Raw genomic sequence first — 13405 nt, forward strand, 5'->3', positions numbered from 1 at the left:
AATTTTACTGCCCTTCCGTCTCAATCTTTAGCCTACCAAGCTCCAAAAATAAATTCCGCTTTGAACTAATTTACCTGTTCTCCAAATCCTGGCATGATAAATCACTACTGTCCACAAGACAAGACACTGCTACAGCAGTTTAAAAGACAGAGTTAAACACCTGTTTTGAGAGTCCCTGTCCTTTAAACATGCAAAGTTCAAAGTTCACTCAGATAATTCTGAAGCACGCAGACAGGATGCATAGTTTAATTTTTACAGCGCTCTCTCCAACTGAAGCCTTTAAAGACATTTGGCAATTCACAAAACGTTGTATTTAATCAAGCATTATCTAAAGATCACTGTAACAGACCCAGGTGCCTTTTCCACATGCGCAGTTTTCTTTCAGCAGGGTGTGTGGGAGTTACTAAAATTGAGCAAGACACGTTTTTCTGGATCACTCCGGCACAGCTCTGCTGAGCAACTCAGAAGGAAGTCACCACACACAGTTTTGCCAGTTTGTGAAAGCTTTCACCATTTCACTCATTTATTCTACCTCTCACGTCAGTTCCATTGTTCCATAACAGTTAAGGTTTTACAGCCTCAAAATAATAAACGCATTTTCTGTTCACATTTCACAAGTCTACCCCGCATTGGTTTCACTTTTGAGAAGCAACAAGACATGACTTTGAACACCTACTATCACTCACATCAGTGACCAGCAACGCCTAGGCAAGGTTTCTCTAAACAGCAAAGTTTAGTGAACAGTGAGTCAGGATTTCCTTCTGCAGTTCCATTTTAGGTTTTTTTTTTCTAGAAAGATAGATTCTCTGAGAATATAAAAGAGACTGCAAATGAACAGACAGCAACTTGTACAGACAAGCCAGACAAACAGAGATGCATCACTGAATAAGGTTTAGAGCGTCCATGGCAGTGTTTCTCCAGGCATTCCACATCCTGCTGTCGATCTGAGGACATGATGAAATATGCTGCACAACTCCTTTCATTATTCTGCAACTTTATCCCTCTGTCTTGTACTCAATGAAATGGTTTACAAATATATCAAAATTGACATGAACAGCTTATTGTGACCCCATTTTGCACTGGTTCCCTCAACTCCTGTGTTTCTCCCCAAATATCACTATGGCCATGATTTCATTTTATTACCAAAGCAACAGTTGCTGCTGTCTAGGACAGCATTTCCATCTTCACCATGTGGACCAGAATACACTGAAGTTGTGTGTCAGGTCTGGTTTATTATTTTAAAAAGCAAATCATAGCTCTAATGATGAGCAGAAGTAGGCAATAAAGCAGTTTTTTTTTCCAGAAAACTGACATTAATGCATGTGAACTTGAACAATTCCAAAGAAAATGTCACATCTAATGGAATATTTTTGCTACTGGAGAAAGGTCATCATTTGAAACCAGATCTACAGGGCAGCAAACAATCGTTAAGATGCTTTATTGACAATATCCACTCACTGCAAAAGTTTCTGCCTGCATACAATTAGATCTTAGCTTTTCCATAGTGTTTTATTGGCAGTGAAAAATGCATCAGTACTTTATCGAAAGCAATAAATAATACTGTGATAAAAATAGTTCAAAAGTAGACTGTACATATTGTTACATAATCTGAAAATACACAAAAGATTAATAGAAAAACAGAACAGTAACAATGAATTTCAGTTTTACAAGCAAGTTAAAAGTGGAAAACAAAATAAGAAAAAAGACATGCTATATATATTGTTGCATAATAAATAATGCACCATCTGAACAGATTCTTGCTGGCTTCTTAATATGCCATTTACAAGTGTCAGATACATTTTCTACTCATACAGTCCAAAATGGCTACAACCATCCAAATTAAAAGTCCAGACAAGTCTTTAGAACAAGTTTACAAAACACATAGGATGACTTACATAAGAAAAGTAAGGCCTTTATTAGAAGATGCACTGCTTTAGTTTTCAGCCCATTGTACCTTCATCTTTCACTACTCACTTGACAGGAGGCTGCAGTGCTTTAGGATTGGTCCATTAAAACTGGTTCCACCAGCATTTTCCACCAAGTGTTTTCAAGCAAAAAGGTCTAGGACAAAAAAAAACCTCTCTGTGGCCTGTGGCTCACGACCAGGAATCATTACGAAGTCTATCTTCCTCAGGGAAGGAAAAGCAAAAATAAAAACAGTCCTCGGTTTATGGCTTGTTTTCAGTCACTGCGAAGAGTCGCTACGCAAACACAGCAGAGGGTGTTAGGACTGAGGCAATCGCTCCTACAACGCATCCCGCAGGCTGAGGAGTTCCTCCCAGCTTTTCAAACCAGTTCTACTTCAAATAAAGACAAATTGCCACTACTTGACACATCCTCTGTGTGGAAAGGTACAGCTCTGAGAAGAACAACACTCATGTACCGTCCCCCCTACATCAACAAAGGCTCACCTGAAAAAAAGCTGGACTTGTTTTCAGATCTAAGCTAAGAGCTCCAAAAGACAAAATATATACTGCTCGGTGTCATGATACTCTTACAAAGGTATTAAAATCCTTTTCACCTTCAGTTCCATTATTAAAAAACAATGATAATTACAGTTACTGCATAATTTACAAAAACCCTATATTGCTCATAGGGACATATACATACAAGCATTACAGTACATTCAGTTGGAAAGACTAAAATTAGAATAAAAAATCAGCAATGATTTGATTTGTAGACTGAATAGAAACAGAAAAAGTAAGTAACTATATAAATGACAAGTCACATAAATATAAGAAACATTTAGATTCTAAAATATTTTCTCTATAGTACTCATGAATTTATTTGCTAATTAAAAACTCTGTAATAAAATATCTCAAAGTGTCCATTTAACAAGTATTAACAGGTTAAGGGTTCCAAATGTTCAAAATGCTGCATATCACCGGTAGAAATAGTGTGGGTAAACTGCAAAAACAACAAACAAAAACAACACACAAAAAGAGAAAAACACAGAAGATTCCATTAGCAGGTTTTAACCACCATTGCATTCCATGATTGTCACAAACAGCTCAGCAGCAGTGATGAACTGAATTACTGCCATGCCATGCTGGATATCACTTTATTGCCTCCTGCAATCTCCAGCTGCAATGCAAATAAAGCAATGAGGGCAAATGTTTCTGCCTCAAGGATTTCCATCCCACGTCATCTGACTACAGAAAATCCTGAACCAGGGAGGAGAATCTGGCGGAGAGTCTTAAAACTCCAGTTCCTTGCAACTAAAAATACTTTAAAGAGAGCCCCTGAGATTATATATGAACTGACACGCTCGTGTGGTCTGAACTGCTACATGCAGGAGTTTCCTCTCTCAGCATTTCACATGTAAGAACTCTTTAGAACTCAACTCATACATGCAAAAAGGTTCTGAATTTGAGGAAGCAAATACATGAGTTGGAAGGGATGCTACCAGTAAGAAGAAAGACACTGCAAGCAGAGAAGACAAGCAATTTAGAGTCCAGGAAAGATACCAGTGAGGGGGAAAGATCCACTGAGTTGATTTTTTAAAATTCATTGTAGTAAAAAAAAAAAAAAAAAAAATTGTTTTTGGGCTTGCATGCAAAATGAGGGAAGTGCTGTGCCATGAGAAAATACAGCAGAGGCTGCTGCAGAAACATTCCAGATCCTGGAGAAAGACAGGACTACAGCTCTTTCACAAGCCAGAATACATGGATTTTGTTACAACACATCAAGCTGCTTTTTATCAGCAGCACTGCTCCTCAAATTGAGGCTGCATGTAGCTAAATCCAAGCAGCCAGCCCAAGCAATCACAGTGGCATGGAGTGTCCAGGAACTGGGAAACTGCAATTATCCCAGTAACAATTCAGTACTGAAGCATGTTTTAGTGGGACAACTCTGACCAAGCAAAGACTTTGAGAGATCAACAATCTGAGCTGCAGTGTCACACACTGGATTATTTTCTTTTCATCCCTAATTTATTCTCTGCCCCCCTCCCCACTTCCACTAGCTGTGCTTCATCCAACCTTTGATTTAAACACTTTCTACAGATCTGTTTAGCACAGGTCCTTTTTGAAGCTGTTTTAAAAACCTCACAGGAACACAGTGCTGACAAAACTTAGTATTTCAACATGCAGTCTTATTGTAAGAAATAAACTTGGGATTTCCAATATAATGACCTACCCTGAAAACCTGCACTATTTTCTAAGTGTGTAAAACCACCGTAGGAAAATCCCTGCTGTTTTATTTCATAAATAGCTGCTTCAGTGTTATTCCTATCAGCTTTACTCACCAGGAGAAGGCTTTAACAGGAGTAGGTCCTTACTGTGGCAGAATCCAATCTTTGTGTTCCTGATACACTGCCTATTCCAAGAAGCATGGGAAGACATGCAGAACATAGCATGCATGTTAGTTTTCAAAACAAAAAAAAAAAAAAAAAACCCTCCACAGCAATGGTGATTACAGCTTTGGTACTCACCCAACTCTAAGGTTACAAGTTAGAAAAGCAGAATTTATTTTACAGTTTGTATATTAACCACTTCTTGTTCCACAGGCTAACAAAAAGTATTCTAAAAATAAAATCTGTTTGCCAACTAGCACAGAGAAATTGACAAAGGTGATTTTCTTACTACTTTATGTAGTTCGTAAATGTCTAATATTTCAAAAACAAAGTGGTTTTACATGGTAAAGACTTAACTTATTTTCATTTACAGAATTTTCCACATGAATTTTGGTAAATATTTTGTGCTAGTGACAGTATCTAAAATTTAGAAGAGCTTACTGAGAGTAGCATCAGATGCAAAATTTGTTTTTTTGAGCTTTATGAATAAATAAGCATTTTCAGAACCTGAGACAACTCCAACAGATTGTGCTTTCACCCTGCCTGTCCCAATAAAAAAAATTCATATTTGTTTCTGTGTGTCTTTTGTAAACTAAGTTCAAGTCAAAGTTTATTCTTATGTTGCTACAGATAATGGTTCTTAAACAGACAAGATCCCTCATGTGACAGGTGATCAACCTCCACTTCCAGGTGGGATTTTTGGGGTCTGCTTTTGCTAGTTTGGGTTTTTTTAACTCACATCTGTCTGTGCACACCTATATCCACAGATCATTAATGAATGAACAGCAATGAATAAAACAGTGATTTCAAGTATGGTCATACTGAGGTGATCACTGCAGGGGGGGTAAATCACCTGTTACTGAAGTTTTACTCATCTCAAAATTATCTGAGGGGATTTACTCACATCATTTTTGAATGCATTTTATTGCATTTCAGAAGTGGGGTTCATATTGATCCAATTGCTGCTAATCAGAAATTATGCATCATGTGATTAAAAAACTCCTACTAAGCTGTCATTTTACTTTCCTAAATTACATTTATTTCTAGCTATGATTCCCATTTTGTTACTCCAGTGATGTAAAAAAGAAACTGCACCTCTAGTACAGCTTCCTGAAATGACAAAGCACCCTATGGTTAAACACAGTGTTATAAATACAACCATGCACAAGGCAGATGCTTTTATGCAGCAAAAAGGTCATTTGGACTTAATTCCTCTGGAATCTCAGGCAAAAAAAAAAAAGAACATCATGCTTAAAATTATACAAAATCAATACCATCAATCTGCATCTTCTTTGGCTGCATAGAGGGTGAAGACATTGAGGTTGTAACTCTGAAATTTGCAGGAAGAGTCTCTGCTGATCCAGCAGCTAAACCTCTTATGTCCTTTGGTCTAAACTTCTTTCTCCACGAAGGTGCTCTCCTAAAGCTCTTATCATCATCCTGTCATATTGACAAACAACATTAGTGCAAAAAGTGTGGGATTGTTACTGACATTAAAAGGATTACTGACAAACTTAAGTAAATGTATCACCACTGAAGGTAATTGTGAAGAAATAAAAAGTAAGTGTATCAAATACTGCATTGCCAAGCAGAGTTTTCCTTAAGCACTTAGGTAAATGTAATTTAATTACCCAAGTGCATTTTCCTTCCCCCATTAATATATCTGCATCTTTCAAGCAATATTTCCACCTCAGAAATATAATGCTACACTTACTAAATACAGTTTAAGTCCCACTTCCAAAAAGATCTTTGGTAGAGAAAGTATTGTATCAATGCAAATACGCGCACTGGGCAGCTTCATTTGCCAGCTTCCCATTTAGAAGCAGCTCAATCCTTTGAATGCTGTTTTACCTCAGATTTATTCCCCTGTACAATTAGGAGACAAGTGTCTATATTGTCTGGAGAGATCTTCATGATCAAACTGCCCTGTGCCACTAGAACAGAGCAAACATCTGTTCCCTTAAAGCTCTTTTTGCAGTTTGAAATTGCCAAGGAAAATACTTTAGAAAACCATCAATGCTTTGTGATGGCTGATTAAAACCTTGGTAGAGATGCACATGGGAACACAGCTGTCAGGAGCTTCCCCTTCCCCTGTCCTCTTCCTCATCCCAGCACCAATGTTTTTGAGACTGGTTTCCTGAGCTGGTTAACCACAGAATGGTTTTGTCACTTCAGCCTTAATCTGGAACACTTCTGCCTACATGTGCTACTGCATCAAATCCCATCAGCACCAAAGATGAGGCAGCATGGAGTTAATTAAGGCTCTCCTGGGGAAGTAACACCAGCTTGAATCTGTCCACTGAGCAACCTACAAGGTAAAAGATGGAACACTCTCTCCTCCATGCTGTGGTTGCACAGAACAGCCTAACACTTAGAGAGTTCTACACTCATTTCAATGCAGTTTGTACAATAAGATCACAGGCTGCCCAACAGAAATTACTTTGATGTGTAAACAGACCTGGTGGTCTTCTGCACCAGTATGAATCAAAATTAACATAAAAGTTCTTAAAAATCACTCAAAGCTCTTTGAAATACTGTTCTTTAGGATAAAGTGCCTTTCTCTATCACAGCTTGTTCATTGTAATGCTGGTCACTAATTTTCCCATATTTTAGATAAAGAGGATTCAGCCCAAAGTGCTGCTATTAGACATTAACCACACGAGCTAGAAAACCAAACTTGCAAATCTTCCCAGTACTTTCATATTCAAAGTCATCTTACCAAAATACACAAATCCTGCTGTATTTAGAAACCCTCAGAGACAAGGAGTTTCAAGTTAAAGTTTCTGTCACTATTCTGTCAAAAGCTTGAAGAGGTTCAGGCTAAATTCTTTCACTGAGCAGTTCTGATAAAGTTTCCAGGACCATAAAATGGGTTAACAACTCGAGTAACTTACTTCATCAAGTCTTCTATCAGTTCCCATAGCAAGGAGGTTATTGAATTCCCTCTCCAGAACAGCACGAGCCTGAAGTTTGTGGTATGAAAGAAATGGAAATTAATTCCAAAAGATTAGTAATTAGTAACCTATAATAATTTTAAAAACTTAATAGGACCCAAATTGTTTAGTGCTTTCTTATCAGATTAATAAACCTACTTCATACTTGAAAGGTCAGCACTTGAAAAGTTACAATTTAATTTGTAACTTATTAAAAATTTAAGGAAAACTTAACTGTGCTCCTCTATTTGTGATATGAAAGTTCATGACTCTGCCTCAAACTTAATTATTTCAGAGTAAAAACTAGCAAACAACAAAAATGATGAGTTTCACACTACTGTTGTGAGGATGGGCTGTGAAGAAAATACTCAAACAAATTTTTTCTCAAGCAAATTTACCAATGAGAATTGTTATTAACAACTAGAAAACCATTAGAAAAGCACAGTTTTAAGTTTTTGTCTTGTGTGACAATGGACAACCTTGCATCCATTTTTAACCTTCCTGGGAGGCCTAAAGTGCCTCGTCCTTGGTTACCTGTGTGTTTTGAGTGGGGATCTGCAGCAGGAGAGCTAATGCATTGTAATCAAAGGATTCATCTAAGGCCACAAGTGCGCCGTGAACGCCGCTCTCGAGCAGGTTATTCGCGTATTCCTTAAGGCCGATGGACACCACCCAGTGGATCATCCTCTCGTTGCTCCACACCAGGACATCTAGGGAGGCAAAAACACCATGCCAGACTCACTACAACACCACTTCTCTGAACCAAATCATCCACAGTCATGAACTGGATGATTGGAGTGGAGTGAAATGGAAAGTAAACATATTAGAAGTCTGCTGCAAGACATTTCACACCATAACTTAAATATTCCAAAGAACAATTCTCTAGATACAAGAGATGCACCCATTCCATTTGGTAGGTGAAAAACAACCTACCAGCCACAACCCTGGCTTAGTTGCTGCCAGTTAGCTGTGACTCCTGGGAAGGATCTCAGGCACAATTACCAAGTTAACTACCAAAATGTATCAATGCTTTGAAAGGAAAGGGAAAGAGCAGGCACAGAACCTTCTAAGCAAGTTTTTAGACTCAGATATCAGAAAATACTTCTGATATTAGGCAGGGAACAAAATTACTATGGGAAACCTTAGAGAACCATTAATTCCCACCCTACTTTCTCTTACTCCTTCTCTCTTGTACAAGAATCATCATGAATCTAGAAGATATAATTACCTAAGTCACTTGGACACATTTTCATCAAATGCTGGGCAATAAAATTACCAGCCACAAGCAACAATAAAATTATGCAGATGTAAAGTTATGTCAAAATGGGGGGGAAAGAAGAAAATAAGGACACCTCTCCCCCATCATGTCCTTAACTCTCATTCTCCTAAAACATTTAGTTTCAAACTTCAGAGCAGTATGAGTTTCGAAAATGTTCACATTTGTAGCATAAGTAAGAGATTTAATGATGTATTTTATCATTCAGTGTTCAGGGCCTACACTCAGACACGCCTTGTGCATTTAACACTTGATATTTTATAAACGGTTCCATCCTCTAAAGGCTTTTCTTTGTTTTTGAATCTTTGAGGCTGATCAGTGAAAACATGGCAGAATCAGACTGAGGTGAAGACAATGCACTAACCTTTAATTTCATTCTGGCTTTCTTCTCTTTTTCTTTCCAGTTCTTTTCGATCATAATTCAGTCTTCGGAGGCACATAATTCCACACTGAAAACTGTTCCTGTTTGGACCAGAGGGAAAAAAAATCAGAAAAAATATTTAAAGATAGTGGAAACACTTAACTGTGGGTGAGGTCTCCAGCTTCAGCCTCCTTACCTGTGAAAGCTGTCCACCATTTTCAGCTGCCCACGCAGGTCTTTTTTAGTTAAGTGATCCAGCATCCGAGCGTCCACCAGACATTCCATGAAGTAGCTGCGGTACTGAGGGAGCCCCAGGCTTGGCAGCCACTCATTGCCAATCCACTCGTGGTTCATGTCACCATAGGCTAATGTCTGGTTTGAAAAAAAAAATTAAGGGACAAGCTTATTGAAATGAGAAAAGAAAAGCTGGTTTAGACAGCATAGTTTAAAGAAATTGCTTATTTGATTCTTAGCCTGTAGAGATAAGCAGATCAGACTACTGAATACTATATGTGTGTTTTCCAAAGAAGTCACCCTCATGGAGAAAAGCAAGTTTAGATAGTACATCACCAACTAAAACTGCCCAATTTATATCAAGAAATAGCATGACAAAATATGCAAGAGCTAATAAAATTTTACAGAAAGACTAATCTACGTGGTTGGATAGCAAAAGCCATAGAATTTCATTGTGTTGAGATATTGTAAATACTCTCTCTCTTGAAAACTGGGGGGGAATCTTATTTTTCATGTGACTTTATAAAGAAAAGATATCAGGGAAATAACTGCAGGCCTTTTTATATACAGTTAGCTGTTTTCAGAAACTGATAAAACCCTGTTACCAAAGAACTAGCCATTCTAAATGCTAGTACTTATCCTAAAAGAGACTTTTCTCATTACAGTTTTGATCTGCAAATCACCAGGCATTTTTTTACAGAAAACATCTATAAAAGTAAGAGTTTGTAATCCCACATGTAATTACCCCTTAGGCAACGAAACCCAGAAGCTCCTTTCTTCAAAAGCATACTAATTCAGATTTTTCTGTTAAAAGGCAAAAGCTTTATTTCTGCTCTAAAGGAAGCACCTTCCAGAAAGGAGCAAGGCCACAAGGAAATGCACCTCTCCAAGCCATCAGAAGGTGGAAGAGTGAAAGAGCTCCTTACTCTGCACTTGCTATCACTGACAATCAACAAATGAGTAGCTGAGATGTAGTTAATGGGACTTAAACCAGCTTTAAGCTGGAGGGCAGCCAAGAAAGAAGAGCCCATGTCCAAAGACATGGATCATGGGTAAATCCCAAGTTACGTTTCTATCCCTGTATAAATACTCAGCTACATCAATGCTGGGGAATACAATTAGGATTTGCCTCCACTTTAAGGCAAAACAATCAATCAAGGGGAATTACAGAATTAGTGCATAGAAATCTACTTAACCATCCAGGCCCAGGGTATCTTGTGGCACACCTGGGATGGTGGCTGGGTTGGACAGGGACTTCCTATACAGAGCAGATATTCCTCTTGGAATTCTGGCTTCCTCAGAGACCCATACCCCAACAAAACATTAAAATATTTAAATCACATGTATTTCCCAAGTGTGCATTGTAGAGAGATAAAGCTGCAGTTTCCCCCTCTCCCAATCCCCAGGTCACATCCAGAATCATTAAAAGATGCTGGCCTAAAGGATAAACAGATTGTTTCATGCTCTAATGATTGTGACAGTTTACATACAGTCTGTAATATGAGATAAAGTTTCCAACCTGAGCCCAGCTTCCCTCCTCATCTTCCTGTTAGGTGGTTAGGAAAGCAAAAGAACACACACATATTAGTGGTTAAGTTTAGTAAGGAGGTCAAAGTTAATGGCACACTGCAAGACTCTAAATCTACTGTATACAAAAAAAAAATCTAGATAAACCAAGCATCATGCAATGTAAAAAATTATACACAACGCACTTTTTGTATGAGAAGTTGCAAACCCCATCTACTGATTAAGTTTTCTGGAGAGAAGAAATTTCTGCACCAATAATTCAATTTGTCTATTCGTCAATCAAGTCAGAGCTCCATTTTACAGATTAGAGTTTTGTTTACAATCTTATCAACATTGATTTTTTTTCTTCCTCCCTTCTGGGAAAAAAGCTATCAAGATGCAGATTGCAAGGTTAATAGTTAGAAGAAGCAACGATCCAGAGTTTTAGTGCATTAATTTGAAGGAAACAAAAAAAAAAAAAAGAAAAAAATACCAAAAGGTACTTGATTCAAATGTTCAAGAAGTGGAAAAAGCACTCTAAGGAAGAGAAGTGGCAACACTGTAAACTAACCGTTTGTTGTGTGGCTGTAAGATTTTCCATCTCTTCATGTGTTACCCAGACATTTCCCGTGGTCTAACATGAGCCCACAGGGAATCAATCCCATCCAGTGAAAGGAAAGCAGTAACAAAGAGGAGAGGTTGCAGAACAGATAAGCAATTGGTACATGTAAGGAGCAGGCATGGGCAAAGCAATGGTCTCTAGGTCAGCTACAGCTACTGACAATCATGGCATGCAATAAAAACCTACTCACAGGGATCAACTTCCTTCACAGATATTAACAAAACTGAACAGCACAAACAGCTGACAGGATTTAATTAATGGGTAAACATTCAGCTCTGCTCTAATCTGAAAAATACATTTGTAGCCTAGCACATAACCCCAGGAATAACTTTAGACTGCAGGGCAGACTGACTCATGAGAGAAAATTCCCACTACATGCCTAAATTTACTAGAGAGAGACAGGTGTCTCCTAGATCATGTAGTCTCAATTATTTGGAGTTAATGGCTTTACAGCTACATTAAAAGAGCCTCCAACTATCCTACAAATTTCCGTACACACTTGTAGACTTCATCTGTATTTTAAATTCTCTGGAGGCCAAAAGATGAGGCCAATAACACATACTCTAAATACTTTGGATTACATTCTTAGACTGAAATAAACTTCTCTATTCCTCAAGACAGAAAATTGTAGTTATTCCTTTAGCTAATTTCCATGAAAGGAAGGAACAGCCTATATTTAAATAATGTGTTCCTTTCCAGAAATTCATAAGAGAAGTTCAGTTCTAAGTTTACAGTCAAACGTGGGGAAATTCTAGGTGTTTTTTGCTGCATAAGTAAGTTTCCTTACCGTCCTTGAGGTGGGAGGGGCAGAGGGGCTGGTTAGGGACATGATTTCCTGGATAGCCAGGCGGAGCTTGAGCCTGTGCAGGGGATTGCTGATGCCAATTTCCCGCTGGATTTCCGTGTCAGACAGGGCTGACATGATAGCACCGCTTTTCACATTGGCTCGGCAGGCAGCCACGTACCAGGCTGGCATCCCCACCCACAGCTGGAACACAGAGAAGGAAGGAAACAGGCTATGGAAAACATTCCTGCCTCCAAACACACACAGCCTTTACAAAGTCTGTACATTGAGGGGGATTTTTATTCATTTTGGGAGGACTACTCACCTCCAGCCACACCACCACAGTGGGCCCATCCCACTGTGCAAAAGGCAAACCTTGTCTTCTGGCTTCCTCCAGCAACTCGTGCCTACAATTACAGAAACATCATTAGTTATAATGGATGTTACAATTCCAGCACTGCACTCACTTTACTATCTTCTTTCCAATAATTCACTTATTCCTTTCCCAGCCAGCCTTATATGACACACCTCCTCAGGCAGGTACAGCACATGTACAGGGACTATGCAGGGATGAAAGCTGAGCTGGGCAGGAAATCTGAGAGCAGCAGAGATGTGGATCTTGCCTTTCAGAACCCAGTTTCTGAAGTCACTACTGACACTCCCAGCCCAAAGTGAAGATGTCAGGCTTATTTGGCAATCAGATTCTCAGCTGCTCAGTTTTCTGCCTCAGTTTTCAGCAAAGCTGAACCAAAACAGTCATTTCTCCCCAGCATGTGCAGATTTGAAACCTGTGGCCACACATGAGCACATCAGACACGCCTGTCCACCATGCTGTCAGGACTGGACACTGGGACAGTGACCATTTCACTGGTGAACATCAGCCTGTCAGAACAGCTGGCACAGCTTCACACAACCAGAGTTGTGTTTGGCAATTCTATCCTGACAGGCTGTGTACTGAAACTCAGCTTTCATCTCCCCTGATGACAGCATTTCCTTTGTTGTGTTGAAACAGAAGCGCCTGAAGTTTCATACTGACAATTCAGCTCCCAGAGACAATAGAAGCTCACAAGGTCCCTATAAATACCTGCCAAAAATGTTTAATAAACCAAAGGACAAAAACTAGCACTGTGGATATAAGCATGCAATGCTACTTGGATATATCTGGCTAAAAACATGGAGAAAGCCTAAAAAAAGCATTTTTACACTGCCTTTGAAAGCCAGTTATATATGGTTAAATCTCCAATCATTCTCCTTTGAAAATCTGAAAGAATAACTGCACCTATATTAGACAGATTTTACTGTTCTTTATTCATGCCTGCAAGTGTAGAATTAAGATATGCAGCAATACTACAGAGTCAAGACCCTACATTATGTATTTACCATTTTCTCACTATT

The 13405-nt window shown here is 38.7% G+C and overlaps 1 protein-coding gene across 5 annotated transcripts in view; it reads right to left on the reverse strand.

Annotated features, from left to right (window-relative positions):
• Positions 1-230: 230 nt before the first annotated feature.
• The window catches only part of PPFIA1 (PTPRF interacting protein alpha 1), a 53735-nt gene continuing 40560 nt past the window's right edge, over positions 231-13405 (reverse strand). For 2 of the 5 annotated variants that reach the window (XM_041459168.1, XM_041459167.1), the window contains exons 20-29: positions 12336-12417; positions 12014-12214; positions 11176-11238; positions 9061-9236; positions 8868-8965; positions 7762-7937; positions 7189-7257; positions 5569-5734; positions 4247-4317; positions 231-2907 (exon numbers count right to left, since the gene is read on the reverse strand). In XM_041459168.1, the coding sequence (XP_041315102.1) occupies positions 4259-4317; positions 5569-5734; positions 7189-7257; positions 7762-7937; positions 8868-8965; positions 9061-9236; positions 11176-11238; positions 12014-12214; positions 12336-12417 (1090 nt within the window). In that variant the 3' untranslated portion in view covers positions 231-2907; positions 4247-4258. The remainder of the gene's footprint in view (positions 2908-4246; positions 4318-5568; positions 5735-7188; positions 7258-7761; positions 7938-8867; positions 8966-9060; positions 9237-11175; positions 11239-12013; positions 12215-12335; positions 12418-13405) is intronic. The other 3 variants (XM_041459171.1, XM_041459169.1, XM_041459172.1) reach the window with 3 other exon arrangements.

Source organism: Pyrgilauda ruficollis, unplaced genomic scaffold (genome assembly GCF_017590135.1).
Source record: "Pyrgilauda ruficollis isolate IOZ18807 unplaced genomic scaffold, ASM1759013v1 scaffold132, whole genome shotgun sequence".
Taxonomy (NCBI): Eukaryota; Metazoa; Chordata; class Aves; order Passeriformes; family Passeridae; genus Pyrgilauda; species Pyrgilauda ruficollis.